Below are 20,860 nucleotides of genomic sequence, written 5' to 3'. Positions count from 1 at the left end.
GGCAGGCAAAGAATTTCAGCCACTGTTAGTTTAGGTAGCAGCACCTCTGAGACTGAATATTGAACCATATAATAGGATCATTGATCTAATTATGCAAACAAATAAGACCACATAGTACAACTTATTTTCACATCTGGAAACGTTCGCTCATGCTAGTTAATCATTGGAGCAAACAGGCCTCCTTAGATGAACAAATATTCAGTAAACAAAGCAAACTGATGGTTGTGAGGCCAGAATTATTTAGGAAGAAAAAACAAAGCTGCATATGCTAAAATTTTCCACAAGATAAGTTTATTTTTCTGTGATGCACATATATACAGTCACATCACAAAAATAGTTTTGAGAAAATTTCCTTTATTTCAGATATTTCTAAAATATTTGTTATTTTCTCATTTCTCTGCTTTTCTCTATTCTCCCCTCCACCTCCCCCATAAGCACAAAATAAAATCCAGCAGAATTCTTTTTGTTTTGTATCTTGTTTCTTTTCAATTTTTCGTCAGTTTCCTTCTCTTTTGTCATTTTTTTTTTTTTTGTGAAGAGTAGTAAAAACAATTGAAAAATGGAAAGGTAGTTTAGGATTAAAAACAAAAACACAAAACAAACCTTCTGGCATCATTCTATTGCATTGCTTAAGAAAACAGATATTTTAAAAAAACTGAAAATTCTCAAACATGCATGATGTTTCTGTACCTTCAGGATAATGTAATCTGTGATTATAATGAGAAATAGAAAATGTTTTAAACAAAATGGTTGCATACAATTTGGGCAGAGAGGAAAGCAGAAAGTTCTGAATGAAAAAAATTTGGCCATATCTTTTTTAGAGGTAGCCTAAGGAGAGAGCTGTATAGGGTAGGGAGGAGAAAAGGTCATCTCTCATTAGTGACCTAGCTAATTAAAGAGTGTCAGTGTAAATTGTCTGTTCTAGTTTCCCTGGTACAGAAATATGATTTCATAGAGTAGGATTGCAAAAGTGCTTGTGTGGAAAAATGGGAAGTGTTCTAATGAAACTATAATTCTTCTCCAATCTCTGTATTATTGATCTGATGGTTGTTTTCATTAGTTCTACTTTCTTCTTTTATTCCACTCTCCTACTCTGTTCAGGACATCTTTTAGTGAGTTCATTCTGTGCTTATTCTTGGTTTTGGATGGCTGGTTTTAGTGCTTTGGGTGGCAAGAGAAGAGAGGGGAAGTCTCATCATTACTGAAAGTGTGTATCTTCAATGGGAGGCACAGAGGCGCCCACTTTTCTGCTCATTTTGCTAAACCACAGCCAACTGTGGCTCAGCCTAACTTCACACATCATGAAGGACCACCTCAGTGTTGCTTCAAATTGTACACTACCAAGTCCCTTCTCCTAAAGGTGGAGATTGGCAAAGGTTTTTTTTTTTTTTTTTTTTTTTTTTTTTTTTTTTTTTTTTTTTTTTTCTCTGATTGCCTCCTTCCCTTTTCCCTTGCATCTAGTCTTTTTGGGGCTTGGAGAATCCCCCATAGTTCCAGCTATGCTGTTCCCATGTTCGGGACATAAGAGAGCTGTTTTTGTCATCTCTTTGCTTTCTGTCTTCTGGAGCTGCACAGAACAGGGCAAGAAGATCAACATTGCATTTTTAGTTGCCCAGGACATGGATGCTTTTGCTTGCTTGGGGACTGCCAGATGAGAAAGTGAGACCGTGCAACAGCTTGAAATAGCCCATAGATCATCTCTAAGCAGGCAGTTAACCTCCGTGTGGAGGTCTCAGTCCAGGTCTTTCCAAAACCTGAGCCTTAGCTTGAGATCCAGGCAATACTTAAGGTCTCTTGGAAGAAGTCTGTGGTAGAGCAGATTTCACACTGGAAAACTACAGCTTGATTGGTCTTCTGAAAAAAAAAGGAATATGTATAGGTGGGAAGAACAGCCTGTTGTGGGATTTAGCTGCAGATCATTACTTAAAATGACTACCTACAATCACATAAACCTATTTCAGACCAATTTCAATTGTACGTTAAAAAGAACACAATTTAGATGAGATATACAATTTTTATATCATCTTAAGCCTGAAGATGCTTTTTATTTTCATTTTGTATAAATCTTAATCAAATTATTCAGTACGGTAACTAAAGTCAACATTCTTTATGCAATAAACTAGGCTGCTTCATCTGCTGAAGGAATTCTATAATAAAATGATATTGAAATTCCTAGTGAAAATATGCAGAATACATTTGAAAAATCACACCATCTTTTCATGTCACACCATGAATGTTGCTTTTGAACCATTTTGCAGACATGTGCAAGTATTAGGAATTGGAACAGTTTTTGTTATTTTTTTTTGCATGATTTGCACTGCTTTTCTGAAATGTTCACTTTTTATTATATTTATTTTTGACAACTACCTCTATAGATTCCAAAAAAAAAAAAAAGTCATTTTCATAAGCTGTCAGCAAAAGAACATGTCTGGTCTGTTGTTGTTTGTTTGTTTGTTTGTTTTTTGTTATTTTAAACTGTATTTTCTGCTCTTGAATCCTCTAGATTATGGAAGTTAGTCTGCTGATCATAAAACACTTGAGTAAAGTGGCAACATTTTTTTTGAGCTACTTTGCGCTGTTGAGGATGGACGTTCATTTGTTCGCAATGAACTCATGTATTCTTATGGTTTGCATAAAAAAAAAAAAAAAAGGCTGAAGGAAAAAAATAATAATCAGGATGTCTCAAGATTTTCCCAAGGGTTAAATGTAGAGTGGAGCAAGTCACCATTTTTTTCCCCTCTCTAGCTGGAACAAATACAGACATGTTCTTTCTTAAATATGATGGGCATAAAAGTTTTTTTTTTTTTTTTTTTTTTTTTTTTTTTTTTTTTTGCTGCTTGCCTTTCAGGATGAATATAAGTCCTAATTGGGAGGGTTTTGTGAAGTTTGAAAATAGATCTAAAATTGAATTTAAAAACCTTAAACTTTATAATCTGATTTTTTTAAAACATACTGCAGAATTAAAATATTTTTCCTCCATAAAGTTAAAGTTTTTTGTTTGTTTGTTTGCTTTTTCCTGCTTTTTCCTCGTATATTGATTCTCATTCTGGAACGTCGCTGCCATCATCTTTGTGCTTGTTTTCTCAGTCCTTAAGAAGAAATAAGCTTCTCTATAAAGATGAAAAGGGAGAGAGAAGGGAAAATGGGTGCATCAGTGACTAGAGCCACCATTTTTCCTCTGGTGTCTCTATAAGGCAGTGCAGTTTTATGTTACCCTCTTTCTTACAGTTAAGGTGGCCATTGGGGTCTATAGTAATTTCTGACATTTTGCGGTTTTCTTACTGAACATTTATTTTTGTGTCTGCACACATGTGCATATCTGCACACACAATATGTGTATGATATATTAGTATACGAGCATTCATGCATAAATACTGGATTTTTGCCTGTTTCTCTTTGGATCTGTATGCAGGTCTGACTTGTACTTCAAACAAGGAAATACTACCATTTTAGAAAGATTAATTCCAGGTTAGTAAAATGAGAGAAAGAGAATTCATGTATTTCATATTATCGTGGGATACATCCAGGATTCAATTATAATAGTTCTTACTATTTATATACTGAGATATTTACCTTTCTGAATTTTACAGATATTTGCTGACTCAGCTTTCTAGTAAGCTTGTTATTGTTATTTCAATTTTACAGACATATTTGCAGAGAAAGGCAAGAAAAGGAAGGTAAAGAGACTTTGTATTAATTGTAGTGCTGAAAAGTGTAATATGCACTTGAGAAAGTTTGGCAGCCTCTGATCTTGTTCCCCAGCTTAGACTGGGATTGCCTCTGCATTGAATGTGCCCACTGTGTACACAGAAAAAAAGTGAATTCAAGTTGACTGATTTGGGATTATCTAAATAGTTCTTACAGAGCATGTAGAAAGAAAAGAAGTTGATTGAGTGAAATGATGACATTATTATAAAGAAAAAATGTCTCTTTCCTCTATTTTTTCTTTCACTGAAGTGGTGATTGCTCTTACATACTAAGAACTGTATTTGAAATGGTTGTTCCTAAGAAATTGATAGTGCTGTCCGAAAAATTGAACAGGATGTTCCCGATGATTGTAGTCTGAATTAAGCAGCTGTAAATTTTCAGTGATGAAAATGTAGTCCTTTCATTCTGTGTTTTAAAAATGAACAAAGGAGGGGAAGTGTTCCCTTCCTCTCAACTTTTTGTTAAAATAAAGACTGTTTTGTAGAGAATAAATGTTGCCAAGGTTTTCCTTTACCTCAGTATATGGTGATGTATGTACAGATTGGAGTAAATGCTGTGACATTTCTTATGGCATATAAGGCAAAAAAAATATAGGCAGCCTGTCTTGGGTTTGAATGAAACGTGAGGGTGTGACGGTTTATCAATTAGGCTACCTAATTTTGAACAAGAAATCAGTAGCCAAGGTCTTCTCAGTAAAAAATATTTGGAACAGATCATTCATTGTTGTATATTGACACACTTCCACTGATTTCAGTGGATTTCTGTGTTCTTCAGCTAGTGCTGAAGAACTGAAGCCAAGAGTTAATTCGTATAAATGATTTATTTGTTACAAGTATCTAGAACAGGACATTAACTGATGAGCAGCTATTTAACAATATGGTATGGACATCCCTGTGTGGATGGGTTGGGTATAAAAGGTTGTAATCCTTTTACCTTATTCATCAGATAAGCCAACTGTATATTTTGCATGGATTATTTCAGTGTGTGAATAAGCTTGTCTGAATTGCTTTCCGTTCACTTTAAATATTAAATATTTTGCTTCAGTGGATAACATATTTCCATCAATTGAAATGCTGTTTTTAGTGGGGAACCAATCCATAAAAACAGGTAAGGATTTTTGCCATAGTCAGGTGGAACAGAGGTGTCACCTTTCATATTCTTTTGTAGCTTATCTCTGTTAGAGCATTGGCCACAAAGAAGGAGATCTGGATTGTTTATCCTAAGTGACTGACATTCCCATCTCCCACTTTCATGGGCAGCATACTAATCTCTGGGTACTTGAGCAAGGAAGGCAGAATATGGCCCATCTCTCCTGCTGAAAGTCTGCTACCGAGCAAAAAAGAGATACCTTATTTATTGAGGGAGAAGACAGAACAGGCGTTAACAGGTATAACCCAGGGGTAAGGCCACTTCTCTGGTTGGGTGAGGCTGTGTGTATGTTGGCAGCAAAGGGGTTGAGGGAGCAGGTCGTGGGTTCTGACCATATGTGGATCTGGGTTGATTGGTGTTGATACTCAGCATGAGCATGAGAATGTGATCCTGTTGCCTTTATTTTTTTATTTTTTTATTTTTTTTTTCTAATATAGCATAATTCATTGATACTGCAGCTGCTGTACTAGACTGTAACATGAAGTGACAGCCATAGCATTGCAGTTGGCAATTTTGAGAAGTGATAAGAATTCTTTTTTACTCTGTAAATGTGATAGTTTGGATTTGTTGGACTTGGCCTCATATGTTACAAAAGAGAATAATATGCAGTGTTTTGTTGCTGTTTCCCTAATTATAATAGTTTTATTTCCAGAACTAAATTCCTGATTCTGCTCTTTGCCATTGTGCAGATTAGCCCCCTGAGAGTTTTGTGTGTTGATCAATGGCAGGATTTGGTTATATCAGGAAAAACACTCTATACTGTTAATGATGACAGATACAATTAAATTAATTCTCTTCTATTTCCTTTGATGTACACACATTTCCCCCATTAATATTGATGGGCTTTAGAAGCACAAGCACATGTTGGGAGGGAAGCAAGCTCCTCAATGTTGTATTTTGCTCTTTGTGGAGCTGACTATATCACTTTGTGTCTAAATGTAAGGAAAGCTGCTGACAGTTTTGATATATTAAATTATAACTGAGAACTAATTCAAGGATCAAAGATGCTCTTTGGGAGAGATCACTTTAGTGGTAGGAAAAATCATTACCTTTTTTCCCAGTCTCATATATTTGTACTGTATGTCTTGGAAATATCATTCCCTACAGTTTCTGAATCTTGATGTTTAATTTAACACAAAGGTCTTTGAGCAGCACAATGGGAGGGGGTCTTCTGCTAGTAAAACCTCATAGAAGGAAATTGAAAAGTACATGTTTTTTTCTCATTTATCAAAGAACTGCAAAAATCTAAACTGACATTTTATATCAAATGAATTATGAACTGTGTACTTTGTACCTAAGGGAACAACAACTAAATTAGACTTTTGCTAAAAGAAAAAGAGAGGAAAAAAATAGGCTTTTAATAAAATATACAGTCATTTTTGGTATTTTGTCTGAACCTGACATATGCTGTGCTTTGCAGAAGGAAACTAGAGTAGGCTACTTCAAAGGCTATATGCTTTGAATGCCTTAGAGTGAATTGTAAAGCAGGTTGTGATAACACACAAATCAGACTTTCCACTTAATAAGTATTGTTGGTTTGATAAATTTATTTTCAGCCATGTCCAACTCAGGTGAACAGGAAAAGATAATATGCTTTTTAATAGCTTGAAGACTGAAACAAATAATAAATGTCTTTTTTATTATTCCATTTATGAGAATGTGGTTGCTACTGAAAATGACTTATAAGGAACAAAATTTTAGAAGATGCTCGATAGAAGTGTGAGGGTAAATTTTCAAACAATATGTCCTCAATACTTTAAGGGTATGACTTCCAATGCCTTTAAGTACCCAAAACGTATTTCTGCCCAAAGAAAGGACTCTTTGTAAAGTCAGAGTTTGTAAAGTTTATGAGATTTTGTACATTCCCAATTTCTGAATTTCCTCCATGAATTTCAGTGGGAATATATTTATTTCAGTGCATTGACATAGAAGACACTTTGATAGTGTTGTGATAAGCACCTACGCCTTAGGGAACATTGGAAATGAGAAGCTAAAATTCCATGGTTTCTTTGACAACGTATTCCCTAGTGCACTCCCGTGGTGTTTTTTGATATATGAACAAAATATCCAAGAACTAGCTGCTTTTCTCATATGTCATATACATATATTTCATAAAGATATATTTAAGAAGATTAAGAAAGTTGGAATATAGAAATACTTCCAGAAACTCTGCAAGCTCCTTGCAGAAAAAATAAAATAAAATGTATGAACAGCGATTGCGGGAATATTATACCATGAACATATAACAAAATCTGAAACATAATTAGACCAGCTATGTTTGTAGCTTTGGTACTATTTTATATCAGTACTCTCAGGAGTCTAGAAACTAAGCCAAAGCTATAACATGAGGTATTTGTGATGGCACAACATTTGCCCAGTGACAGGACAAGAAGCAATGGGCACAAACTGAAGCACAGAAGGTTCTGGCTCAATATGAGGGGGCACTTCTTTACTGTAAAGGTGACAGAGCACTGGGACAGGTTGCCCAGAGAGGTTGTGGAATCTTCATCTCTGGAGATATTCAAAACCTGCCTGGATGCCATCCTGCACAGTGTTCTCCAGGTGATCCTACTTGGCAGGGGGGTTTGGACACAATGATCTTCAGAGGTCCCTGCCAACCTCAGCCATTCTGTGATTCTGTGAACCTCAGCTAAGATATCCAAGTGTACTCACACCCAAGGAAGCAGCACCTTGGTCTTTAGATAACCCAAGCAAAGTCACAACTCCCAGTAATGATAAAATCATCTGATCCTTTGAAAACTGACTCTGTTGTGAAGAATGGTCTACTTATTGCTATAAACAGTAGTGTTATAGCTGTTTTTAATGAAAAGTAAAATGATTCTTTTTCCCTATTCATAACTATGATTTCATTTTATTATTCAACAGTGCTTTTTCTAAATGTTCTCTCTATTTATAAATCATAGTACTATACAGTATTTGATTCAAAACAACATTCAAATAAACATGTAAATGCTACTGGAAATGTGGCAATGTAAATGCCTGTTTTTCTGTTGCAGAAAGGGAAGTAGAAGAGGTGACAGCTAGAGGGGATGCAGTGTTTTGGGAGAGCCACAGCAGAGAGCTGATTCGCTCTGGGCATGCTGGAGAGTCAGACTTTCTGCTCACACTTTCTGTGGAAGAGAGGAGAGCAATGGGGACAGTGACTAGGTGAAAAGAAACACTTCCTTCTTTCTCAACACCTGTGTCTGATTTTCCGTATAATAGGACATTGACAATCATTGTGGTTTTTTTTGTTTGTTTGTAATTTTGTGATTTGTGATTACCGTGTATCACATAAAGAAGTTAATTAGTAGTTGTGAACCAAATCCAGCTCTGTGCTGCCTGGATAGTAATCCAGGAATTTGGGGGAAAACACTTTTTCTTCTGTTTCTTCAAATGGGAGAGGATTTGAGGGTAAAACTATCTGTTACAGCTTTGGTTGAGTCATGTCCCAAAGGTAGTCCAGTGACCTGGATCTTACTGGTACACGTTCAAGATATGATAAGACTGCACCACCCAGTGTGCATAGTGGCTCCCTGACACCAGCTAATCTGTCACTTTGTCAGATTGGTTTTCTATTTATGGACACTACCGAGCTTGCATTCCATCAGAAATATCAGTATTTCATATAGTCTTCTACCTATCGCTGAGAAATTTACAGTTTAAAAATAAATACAGGTAATATTATTGAGGATCCAAATTATTTGCAAAATTGCATTGTTCTCCAGTCTGTAAATTTAAGGATGTATCCACTGATTGTTTGCTAAAATGCACATCAGTGGCATGGTAGATAATTCTGTGAGTGGTGGTCCACTGGCACATTCATACTGCGGGTGTACAAACACTGCCAGCATTTGAACCAGGAGACTTACTTAACTAGAACATTTGTAACTTTTCCATTTTTTAAAAAAATATTATTTTATTTTTTTAGCATTCATTTAGGTTGCTATATTTTCTTAGTTTCTCTTGCCAAATTGAGTGGAGATATAACAACAATCATTTGCAGAAACCAATGCTATTTGTGTGGAGTGCTGCTTTCTGGTTTTGAATACCCTATGTCATCCCTTTTGTTAAAGTCAAAGAATAAAAGATACAGTATATCAGAAATTCATTTTCAGCAGGCCTCAACTGGGCACTTCAGAAAAGGTGTCTACCTTTTCTTTTTTCTTTGTTCCTTCTTCATCTTCTGTTATGTTAGAGCCCATCGTTAAGTTATTAGGCCAAAGAAGAGTTCATGAGGAAATAATTTTGTTCATCTTCTGCCCTCAAAACCGTATGTATTATTTGAGGTAAGATGTTTGTTGTATCTGATGGAGAATTTCCAGTTTGAAATCTTTTTTGCAGCAGTTTGATCTCGTTACTGTATGTCCTTTTTAACCAGGACTCAGAGATTGTCTTTACTTCTTATTTTTGGTGAAGTTGAGTATTACTATATGTCTATCACCTTGCTCTCTTCTATTCTTTAAACTATATAGGTTTAGACTTTATTCCCTGGCCTTTTCTCAACCAACAGTGACTTCATTTGCTTTATTTCATTTCTCTGGGGACTTGCATGTTTTCAGAGCTAATTAAACTTACAAAAGAAAATTGTTCTAGACTCTACCAGCTTCTTTATGTGCATCCTAAGTTACTCTCCTTGTAACCAGCCACACTGGCAACATAGGACTAAAAGTTGTCTCTCATCTGTCGTCTCAGAGTTCGTCTCATGCTCTTTACCACCACAGAAAATTATTATTCTGCCTTCCTAAAAGTTTTTAAGCCTTTCAGGACTTCCTCAAGTGGACTATTTATTTCCTTTGTGTTTCTTTGATATAAGTGGCTTACACGTACTTTTCACCACTTCAACAGGGGGAGCAGCCATGCTCAGAATAATATTGTTGCTACTGTTAGCTAGCCTTCACCATGTACTAGATAGATTTTTCTCAGTCAGTTCAGCTGCTGAAATCTTGGAAATATCATGTTTGTTCCAGGAATGTGAATTTTTCTGTCTCAGTGTAAGCTCATCCTCTTGCTGCTGTGTCAAATTAGAGGGCTAATCAACAGTACTATCTATTGGGAATAATTATATTCCTCTGCCATCTTTCAGTTCTGTATGAAAAATTATAAAGTCATAACCAATCATGAACATTGAAGGGTGGGTTTCCTGATTATAGGATCACAGAATATCCAAGCTGGAAGAGACTCACAAGGATCATCAAGTCCAAATCCTGGGTATTCAAAAACCACCAAAAAAATAAAAATAAAAAATCAGGCTGAGAGCATTGTCCAAATGGTTCTTGAACTCCAGCAGGCCCAGTGCTGTCCTCGGGAGCCTGTCCCAGTGCCCGACCACCTCTGGGTGCAGAACCTTTCCTTAACCCCCAGCCTGACCCTCCCCTCTCCCAGCTCCATGCCGTTCCCTCGGGTCCTGTTGCTGTCCTCAGAGAGCAGAGCTCAGCGCCTGCCCCTCTGCTCCCCTCGTGAGGGAGCTGCAGGCCACCATGAGGCCTCCCCTCAGCCTGTTCTGTTCTGGGCTGAACAAACCAAGAGACCTCAGTTGCTCCTCATACGTCTTCCTCTCTAGGCCCTTCACCATCTTTGTTGCCCTCCTCTGGACACTCTTTAACAGTTCTGTATTTTTCTTATACTGTGGTGCCCAAAATTGCACACAGTACTCAAGGTGAGGCAGTGCAGAGCAGAGCGAGACAATCCCATCTGTTGAGTTCCTTCCATTTGATTCATGTGCTAAATTTTCATCTCTGATTCTTGATAAGTCAGCAGCCTGCAGTTCTTTGCAATTATACCATCAACATTAAGAAGGAAACTTCAGTTCATCTAAGGGTCTCATTGCCAGTACTCTGTGAGATTACCACCAGAGGTGAGAAGTGACAGTGTTTCCAGTGATGTGAAAGTTAGTGTACTTGCCTAGCTCTCTGCCAGCAGATATCAGTTGTAAAGGAAGCTGCAAAACTTTGAAGACGATGTAAAATTATTTCCAAAAAGAAGAAGAACAATATTCATTTCTAAAGCTGCTTCATGTAGGAAGCTGAAGATATTACTTGAAGATGGACAGAATCCTGTTCCCTCTTGCCACATCTGTTCCCTCAAGTAAGGAAAAGTGGCAGATCTGGTAGTTTCTCAAAGCTAACTCAGAGGTATTTCACTTTGCAGGTAACTTGAGTCACAAATGACCCATAGTATTTGTTTCATTACGATTTCTGCCTGATTTTGCAACATCAATTCTTATGTGTTTTCCTCATGGTCTTTTTTTTTTTAAATTAATTTTGTGATATGACAGTTATTGGCTAGGTATACTTTTAAATTATCTGATGAAGAATTAGCTTTACTGGGCAGTTATAAATTCTATCCAATGTCTTTATTACAGGTATTACAACCATTAATCATTCAGCTAATTGCTTATTGGCATTCTTCTGTAGTTTTTAGAGTTTAACAAAGTTCATGCTGAATAGTGTGGATAAACTTTGTCGAGCATGTAAAATATTTTTATAATGTTGATTTCAGTAAAATGTAGCACTTAAGAAAGGCATCTCTTACACAAGTTTTTATTTGAGACCCATATCTTGATTAGAAATATTGAGGCTGTATATAGGGGGAAACCTCATGAAAAGGAGGGTGAGGTCTGATTTTGTTTTTCCTTACAGCAGTATTAATCATGAATAAGTAAGCCTGTTCTGGGATTTCATAAGAGCATTGCCTTAAAGTTCACTTCTGCAGGCCATGGAGTAAAGTGTGAGTTGATTTTTCAGGCCTTACTAAAATTGTACTTTGCGGCTTAGAACACCAAATACTGCAAATGGAGGCAAAATTGCAGTTAAAGCTTGAATACTCAATCCAGATAAAGATAAATTTTAGATTTTCAAACTTATTATTTTCAATTTTCCGAATGTTATTATGCCTAACTAGTATAAGTAACATTAATGCTAAAAGCAAACAAGTATACAAAGTGACCCCTTCTCAGATGAAATTACTATTAAAGCAGATCTATAACACAGGATAGATCATGAAGAGAGAACAAGATGTTTTTGTACTCTGTTTATGTCATGCTTCTGAAAGGAAAATATCAAGAACATCAGGTGTGAACAGGTTTGTATTTACTGGGAAGTTTAAGGAGACTTTAAGGAGACTTTTAAGGAGACTAGAGCTTTATGTCTCTTTAGTTGTTTTTTCCCAGAGTGCTTACCATACATTCTGAGCCCCAGACTGGGGCAAGCAAGAAGGCCACTATGGACCTTCCACACTGTATATTCCAAAATGTATTGATTTATGTTGAATAGGACATAGAAAGTTAAACTAGGGCTATTTTGTCCCTGGTAGATATATTATTAGATGGAACAATATCTGTAACTGAAAACATGTATCAGTGAAATCATACTTATTCAAGAATACTCTATACATACATTAGTCATTGAGTAGGTGGAAAACAATTTGGTGAAATATATGCATTAAATGAAAAATCAAAATTACTCAGTGTATTCAATATACACTCAGTGTATTCAATATATACTGAGTAGGAAAGATGACTGGAAAAAAGAGGGTTAAAAAACAATCCAGAGTAAACTTCAATGAACCTGTGAAGATAAGAAACAGAAAAAAAGCAATTTTGTCGACAGATAAAGGTTTATAACTAGCATGCCCTTCTAGTGATGACATATGGCCCAGCATTATGGCCTGCCTTTCGGTTAAATGAAAAAACACACTCACACACACACACACACACACAAAACAAAACAAAAAAATGCACGGCCATGTGGAGAATTATGGAGAATGCAATGACTAGCATTACTTGGACTGCACAGACAACTAGATAACAGGCATACCTGGGAAAATCAGGAGAAACAAATGTCAACGTGCAGAACATATTGCCATAAAAAGTGCGGTAATGAGATGATCTCAGTATGGCCACCTGAAACAGAAAATGAATCAGGAGTATCTAAACAACCAATGCAATGAGATAAAGAAATTGTGTTTGTGAATTGAACCTGGAAAAGAGGGAGAGTAGCCATGACTGAGCAAGACATTCATCTAAAGGCAGTCTGACTGAAACTGTTCCTTGCTGTTATGGTACAAACTGCAGAGAGTTTATTTTCATTCCTTTGTAGTTAAATACCTTCTGTTATCATTTGCATACACATGTGTCTGAAAAATATTTGGATAAGATGCATCAGCTCTCCTAAATATTTCTAACATGTAGATGTAGGGAATTGTAGAGTTACATTTGCATACTTCCAAAATCTTCTAGCTGCCCATCTGAAGATATTGTGGATACAGAATGGCCAATATATATCTAATCATTGTTAATTGTGGTGTCACTTTACCAAAGTTGCAGTGAGATGACACCACACTGATGGATATCAAAACAAGTTCTTCTGACTTTTCTTCATCTTATTAAAAATTAATAGTGCAGACATTTTTAGAAGTAGATAGTTTATTGTCCTAATATTTCATTTTAAATAATCCTTCCTAAAGTCTTCTGCTTTTAGATAATTTAAGTTACAGGTATATTTTTATGGTAAGTATAATGAATATTTCTCAGAAAAGTAGGCTGTTAACATGAAGTAAACATTTAAGTGCTATCATTTAATATAATGTTTGCTCCCCTAACATAAATACTTACAAAACTGACTACTACTGCATATGCTATTTAAGATGAAGAAATTGAAGCAAGAAGTTGAAACACTTTTCTAAGATTGTTTAGCATATTAGGTGCAGAGCAGGGATCATCTGCATGACTCATCTGCATGTAACTGAATGACTAGAATACAATATATTATCGTCAGAATAAAACAGTCCAGTTTTTATTATTCTGTGGGGTTGTTTATTAATTTTTTGATTAAAACTGACATCTGATTAAATATTTTACTCTGCTTTTTTAATCTTTCCATAGACAAAGTGTGACTTTCTGCCCTGCTAAGTGAGGATTTACTGGGCTAGATGTTGATTCAGTAGGTTGCAAGTGGAGTGGTTGCCCCCTGAGGGTCATATTAAAGCTTGAGGGGAGCTTTTTGAGCAACATTGCATCTTAAAGACAATATATCAAGCTGATAGATACATGGCTCTTCTGTTGAGAAATTTTCAGTAGAATTATTGCTGGTTGCCAGTTATTACTTGGGTAGTAAGGAGTCTCTTGGGAATACAGATCAGATAAAAAGGGTTAAGCTGAGGGAAATGTTACACTGAAGACCTTGGTGAGGAGGAGTGTTTGCAATAGTCAAATGATGTTTTGTGTGCAGTTTAGAATTACCTTTTTTTTTTGGAGAAGTGCTCTGTAGTTTTAATGATCAAAATGTGATTAGTTTTACAGAGCACCTTTTTCATTATGACTCAGCAGAGACTCCAGAACTTCTTTGCTCTAAATCCTGTCCCATTCCTTTTGGAAGAGCAGATTAAGGACATTCTCTGCAACCTACAGGAAATCTTTTCAGTGAAATAAATTTGCAAAATATTCAAATGTGTTTGAAAGTAGTGAGGTAGGCCTGTTTTACAGGTCAGTTGACTTTCACAGAAGAGATTTAAATTTTCCACACTTTCTATGTTGGGCTTTTGTTGGTAGAAGAGATTTGAACATTTAGGTGAGATTACCTACACCATTAAAATAACATCTGCACTGTGAATTGTTATTGACATTTAAACAGCTACATCTTTGTTTTTTGATGAACATTCCTGTATCACTATAATAACCACCACTATACATACATAAAGATTAATCAGGGCTTTTACTTTGTGGATCTCAGGGAGCTTTACAAAGGAGGATAAGTATTATTATCTCCATTTAACAGATTGAGAAATGAAAGACAAAGGTGAAGCGTTGTGTTCTTACAGAGCTGGAAATAAATTTAACGCTTTGCCTCCTCAGTGAGTTGCTTGTACTGGCTCCTCAATAACAATGTGAACTTTGGCTTACTGGCCAAATTACAACTCAGCTAATTAGATTAATAGTTAGATGTAGCTTTTCTGCTGTGTAGAACCTCTGTGTGCACTTAAACAATAGGTGCATATTAAGCTACAGACAGTTCAGTTTTAAATGAAGTAGTACCCTGCTTTGAAGGGATATTGAGTCTTTCTTTTAGTGTCAGCTTGTGAAAACACTTTAAAATCCTCTAATAAAAGTTATTATATTGATTGTGCCATCTTTCTTGTTGCTGAGCTTGCCTGCTAACAACTTTAGTAAGCACTTTATAAGGAAATGCCAAAATAATTCATGATTATCTGTGAATACTGCACTTTATATCCTGTAAATCCTGTATTGCCCAACACAACTCCAACATTAGTTATGTTGCTGCTAAACAGAGCAATGTTAAGTCAAGTAAATATATGTTCTCCATTTTACTCTGAGTGTAATTTAATTCACATACAGAGGCATTTGGTGTGCAGATGTTTGGTTTTGATGGCTCAGCTGGTGGGATGTCAGTGGCTGTTCATGTTAATTCAGCCATATTTTTTTTTTTTTCCTTCAGAGTTGAGGTGCTCTCAGGCTTTTGATTGGCCTTGAATGTATTTGCAAGGGATTTGCAGGCCATGAATTACTTTAGCTTCAGAAATTTCCTGGATTTAGAAACAGTAAGGTTTCAAGTTTATTTGGAACTCACCAGAGTCTCATTGCCTAGGTCTAGATAATGACAACAGGAGGGAGTATCCAAATGTGGCCAGGCTGGCTAAAGCCCCAAAATTTTATTTTGCCTTTTTCATGGTAACATAAAAAAAGGGAACTTGTTATCTTATGTGAACTGGAGGACCTTGAACTTAAGGGAAAGGAAATGAGTCTGCAGATTGCAGCAAACCATGTCTTGTACCTTTCTGTACAATTTGGAGCTGGAGCTGAAGAATTTTGAAGTTCCCCAACCATAAGTATGCATGATCGAAGTCAACCTTCTAGGCGCTAGTTTGCCTATCGCATAGGCCACACACATAGTATGCCTATGTCAGTATAAATTTTAAAATGTGGTATATGACTGGTGACTTTTTTCAGAGTTGATGCTATCCTTTCATCTGTTCTAGGGAGAGAAGGATTCGGACAGTGTTTCCAGTTTCACAGTCTGTTACTTCCCTCTTAGTAACCACTTCATATTCGGGTGGTAAATGAAGATCATAAAACTTACTGTAAAATACTGTTCATTCATCTTACAACTTTCGCCTTGAGGCTTACAACTTCACCTTAAATTACAGATCTGTGAGACTGTTTTTATAATAGAGAGAAACAAGAAATAACGGCAACCAGAATTTCTGTTGGAATGACCAAAGAAAAACGCAAATGGTAACTACTGGACCATGAAATGCAAAACTATTACACAAGTTTAAATGACAAAGACAGTGGCTTTCCAGTGTTTTAACTCACTGGAAAAGAGCTACAGAGATACAGACATGCACTGTATATAAAACTTCAAGATGTGTTTATGTACAGAAAGTTTCTCCAACAGATAGTTTTCTTTTTAAAGGAAAACATGCAAAGCCATGAACTCCCGGGTGCGAGTTGGCATAGTTCTTTTTACTGCATACAGGGAAATTTGCAGCAGTTAAAGGTCACTCATAGCATTACTAGTGACAGATTTTGATCTGCAGTTCATATAAACTGCAAGAGGTAAATCTACAACTTCATATAAACTGATTTCCTTAACAAAATTGTAGACTGAGACTTTAGTGAATCTATTTTAATTTCTACCTGAAGACTTTTTTTTTCATTAAAATTTCTTCTGTATTCTTTTTGAATTATTATTAATTTATAAGAGTAAGAAGGTACCTAAATGATAAAAGATCTGATCATTGTTAGTCTTGCTGAGTAACATTTCTGTGAGCATATCTTTAACTTCTAGGGGTGGCAGAACTGGGCACAAGGAGATGCGGATAATATATGAACAGGTGGTAGAGAATATGTTGCTTATGAATTCCTTTTGGTGTTTGGAGGCTTGCTTTTAGCAAAATGATATTCATGTAACTGCTTTGGAAAGAAGAATATAAAGAAATACCATAGTTTAGTAGTGAAAATGTTAAACTAAATGGACCATGTTAACATTGCAGTTGATCCTGCGGAACAGTTTTTCCAGTATATGGAGCGTTTTGTTTCCACCCAGCATATGTTGTCCATGGTTTTCTCTGCTCTAATTCATCCATGTTTTTTGACAGCTCCAGATGGTGTTATGCCTCCAAGGCTTTCATCTGCCACTCCGACCAGTCTTCAGGTTGTCTGGTCTACACCAGTTCGCAACAACGCCCCAGGTGCACCCAGCTACCGACTCCAGATGCGGCGGAGGCATTCTGCTGGTGACATTCTAGAGTACGCAGACCATTGCAAGGCCACTGTGAGCTGCTGAGGAAGAAAAGTCCTGTTATCTCAAATATGGCTAACCTTTAGGGTGGCTGGGTTATTTTTTGCAAGACTTGTAATGTTTTAGTCTTGCTTTCAGTGGTGGGTTGTTTAAAGCTGTAAGTCACGCTACTTTTCTTCGCAGGTTGCTTTCCAGCCCAACTGCTTCCTTACAACACAGTGTCAGAGATCTTCAGCCATACACTGAGTATGAGATGAGATTGGTTGCTTCCAATGGCTATGGCAATACTTACAGTGACTGGACTTCAATAACTACCGCAGAGGACAGTAAGCAGTCCACTCTTATTTAACTCCGTTTAGCAAAAAGTAGAAACAATAGTTCAGCTACTGTTGTACATAACTTATTTGGTTATTCTGATTTCCCGGTTAAATAGAAATAATGTATTTCCTCCTGAATAATAGTTTGTAATAGTAACTCCTAAGGGATCAAGTATCTGTTATCTTAGCTTTTCATAAAGTGTGAATATTTAAATACATACTTGAGGAAGTTCTATCTTTTAATTTTTATGTATACGTAACATCCCTCCATGCATATGTGTTCATATATGACTAGTTTAAGATACACCTAAGTACAGCCTTTTAAGTGGCATTCCTTTTCATTCAGGGACTTGATTCTGATTTCAGTGATATCAGAGAAAATAAGTTGAAGTTAATAGTATATGACGGTTGTCTTATCTCTGTTTTAAGAATACTGAAACTATACCACAGCTGAACAGAACTTTTCCACTGATCTTTGTTAATTCAAAGTGGTGATCTACTGGTCTGAAATTGAGTTTATCATTGCCAGTCCCATCCATCACTTTCCTCATTAGTAGTTCTATGTTTTGCACACTCACTCCACATCATTTGTTCAATGGTCCCTTGATTTAACGAAGAGGTATCAGTGTATTAGTATAGTCACTTCAGTTGTTAGGGTAGGATTTTGCATGATAGAATATGTGAGCAAAAATAGACGACAAAAACTGATCTTACTGTTACCACATATAAAAAATACATAATTTTCAACCTTTTTTTTTTTTTTTTAATAAATTGAACTATTAGTTTTCTCATACTCTGCAATAGAATATCTAATAGCCTATTTTTTTTTGTAAGAGCAGTTGTTTCAGAAAATAAATCTTTGCTTTTTCAAATCTGTTACTGTTGATCCCCCGTTGTAGCAGGTTTTAGAGAAATTAAGTATTTTCTAAAGAGATTTTTTCCTGTTATGTCTTGTTGGATAAGAAAGGAAGACATTCTGAGCACAGAAAGGGTTGCCATGGGGTTGATGATACAAAACTAAAATCCTGACTGACTGGCTTCATTACTATCTTACTTTCCCTGCCTTCACACCAAAGTGCCTTGGGTTGTTACTGTTTTACACTGATATGACATCTGTATTTGGGACTGTAAATTTAACCTGATGCTCATAAGCAATTGTTGCAGAAAATATTCAGTGCTTGTGACACAACTTGGTTTTAGTCCTTCCTCTAAATGGATAGCTGTCTATTTTAAGAAAACACCCTGAAAGAAAACGTGTTTCCACAAATGGAAAACAATTTTCTTTGAAGGTAAACAAATGATTCACAACAGAACTTTAGTTGATAAACCTATTTAAGCTCAAAACATGTAAATATTTCTATTAGCATATTATCTATAAGTAATTACCTAATAAAAGTAAGTTGTGAACTTTGTCTTTACATACTGAAGATGTGTTACCTACATTTGAAAATCTCTGTTGTGATTCAGTTCCTGTATTGTACTTGTCTATTACCAAAAAGTGAGTATAATATTAAACTTGTCTGCATTCATGGTCTGAATGAAACCAGTCTTCTATGACTATTTCATTCATATTGCATTGATTATTTAACTCTGGTCAGATAGTTCACAAAGTGTTGTTTGTTTCTTAGGTAGGAGGAGCACAGAAAGGTATCACTTTAAAAGGCATCACTTGTTAGTATATGTAATTTTTTTTTATTTTTATTTTTGCAAAGCAGTAGATGTAGAATTTTAAAATTTTATTTTTTGATAGTTAGGTACAGGACATAAGGCCTACACAAAGCATGCATTCCTATACAGTCATAGAATCATAGAATATCCCAGGTTGGAAGGGACCCACAAAGATCATTAAGTCCAACTCCTGGCTCCACACAGGTCTACCCAGAAATTCAGACCATATGACTAAGAGCATAGTCCAAACGCTTCTTAAACTCCGACAGGCTTGGTGCCATGACTATGTCCCTGGGGAGCCTGTTCCAGTAGGCAAACACCATCTCAGTGAAGAACCTTTTCCTGATAGCCAGCCTGAATGTCCCCTGTTGCAACTTGACTCCATTCCCTATCACTGGTCACTAAAGAGAATAGATTGGCACCTGGCCCTCCACTCCCCCTCATGAGAAAACAGTCCCTCTGGAACATACATGTGCAGTTGTTTCAGTTAGCTGCTGTATTGAACTTGGATAGCATTTGTGCGCTGGCATGAAGCACTACCCTCTGCAAAACCCAACTGTAAAAATGCCTGAAGTTAGTATGGAAGGAAGATGTTTCAAAAGGAATTTGAGAATAAGAAAAATATTTATATACTGCCTCTATCAGTATTTATGAAATTCAAATATTTTAAGATTACCAATCTAATTTGCTCTTCAGCTGTGATGCTGTATATTAACTTAAACTTAAAACAAACAAATAAAAAAATCACAATCAAAACGAACAAGAAAAAACACCATGTTCTATGATTCCATTACAAACTCTGTGTCTCCAAGGGGAAAATGATTTTTCTTAAAAATGTCCTGTCCCCCTGCTGAAGAATACATGCTGGTATGTCTCTAATATCCAACAAACCTTGTAATTTAACAACAAAAAAACTTTCATTGTTGACAACGGTCTCTAGTTTTGGTATCATTGTGGAGGGCTGCCATCTGTGAAAGGATGTTCACTCAGCTGCTTAAGACTGAATGATTGTCATTGGGTGTAAGCAGTATTTCTGTCAAGGCTTCAATATGTTTCTTATAGAACTGCCTGTACTGACAGCTTTTTGCAGAACTACACTTAATTCTTGGCCCAGCTAACCAGGAGCCTTTGTTTTCGTCTTTTTAAAGTACAATTTGACAGTAGAAATTTCCGTATCTCTTACTCTGGTGAAATATATGTGTATATCCACGTTCTTAATCAAATTTTACATAGTGAATGCATATTTTTTGTTTCACCAAAGCATAAAATATCTGTAGGAATAAAATGTATGCATGTATGTGTGTTTATGTGCACATGAACCTGGTGGCAGTAATTTAAATAATCACATCCACTTTTAAAGACAGTAGAGTTATATTAATACAAGCTGATGATTTCACAATATGTAGTAAATTGCATATTATATTTCATTTATGAAAAATATTTAGTAAACTATCAGGATGTAAGGAATGTTTAAAGAAAAATTAGCAAAAGCTGCCGTAAAAATCTGTTGTATCTGGTAATAAATTGTCTTTTTGTAATATTTAGTAGGTTTGGGGTGTTCTTGATGAAAGGAAAAATGCTGTAAATAAATTTCAAATATTTCCATTTACGTGAGTGTGGAACTAGTAACTGATTCCATTAAATTTTTAAAGTCTAACCTGCCAGTGCCAGATGAGAATAATGTACATATCCTATGAATATTTTAAAACCTGCTAAACATGTGTTGATAAAAGATGTTTGTTCCAGTGATCTTGGTCA

General features: G+C 36.0%; 1 protein-coding gene across 1 annotated transcript in view; it reads left to right on the top strand.

Moving 5' to 3' along the window:
- Positions 1–20,860, top strand: part of USH2A (usherin) — a 414,223-nt gene that overhangs the window by 259,950 nt on the left and 133,413 nt on the right. Inside the window, exons 39-40 of the mRNA XM_035320952.1 lie at positions 16,975–17,125; positions 17,301–17,443. Coding sequence (XP_035176843.1) covers positions 16,975–17,125; positions 17,301–17,443 — 294 coding nt within the window. The remainder of the gene's footprint in view (positions 1–16,974; positions 17,126–17,300; positions 17,444–20,860) is intronic.

This window comes from Oxyura jamaicensis, chromosome 3 (assembly GCF_011077185.1).
Source record: "Oxyura jamaicensis isolate SHBP4307 breed ruddy duck chromosome 3, BPBGC_Ojam_1.0, whole genome shotgun sequence".
Lineage (NCBI taxonomy): Eukaryota > Metazoa > Chordata > Aves > Anseriformes > Anatidae > Oxyura > Oxyura jamaicensis.
This window is presented reverse-complemented; position numbering and strand designations above follow the sequence as displayed.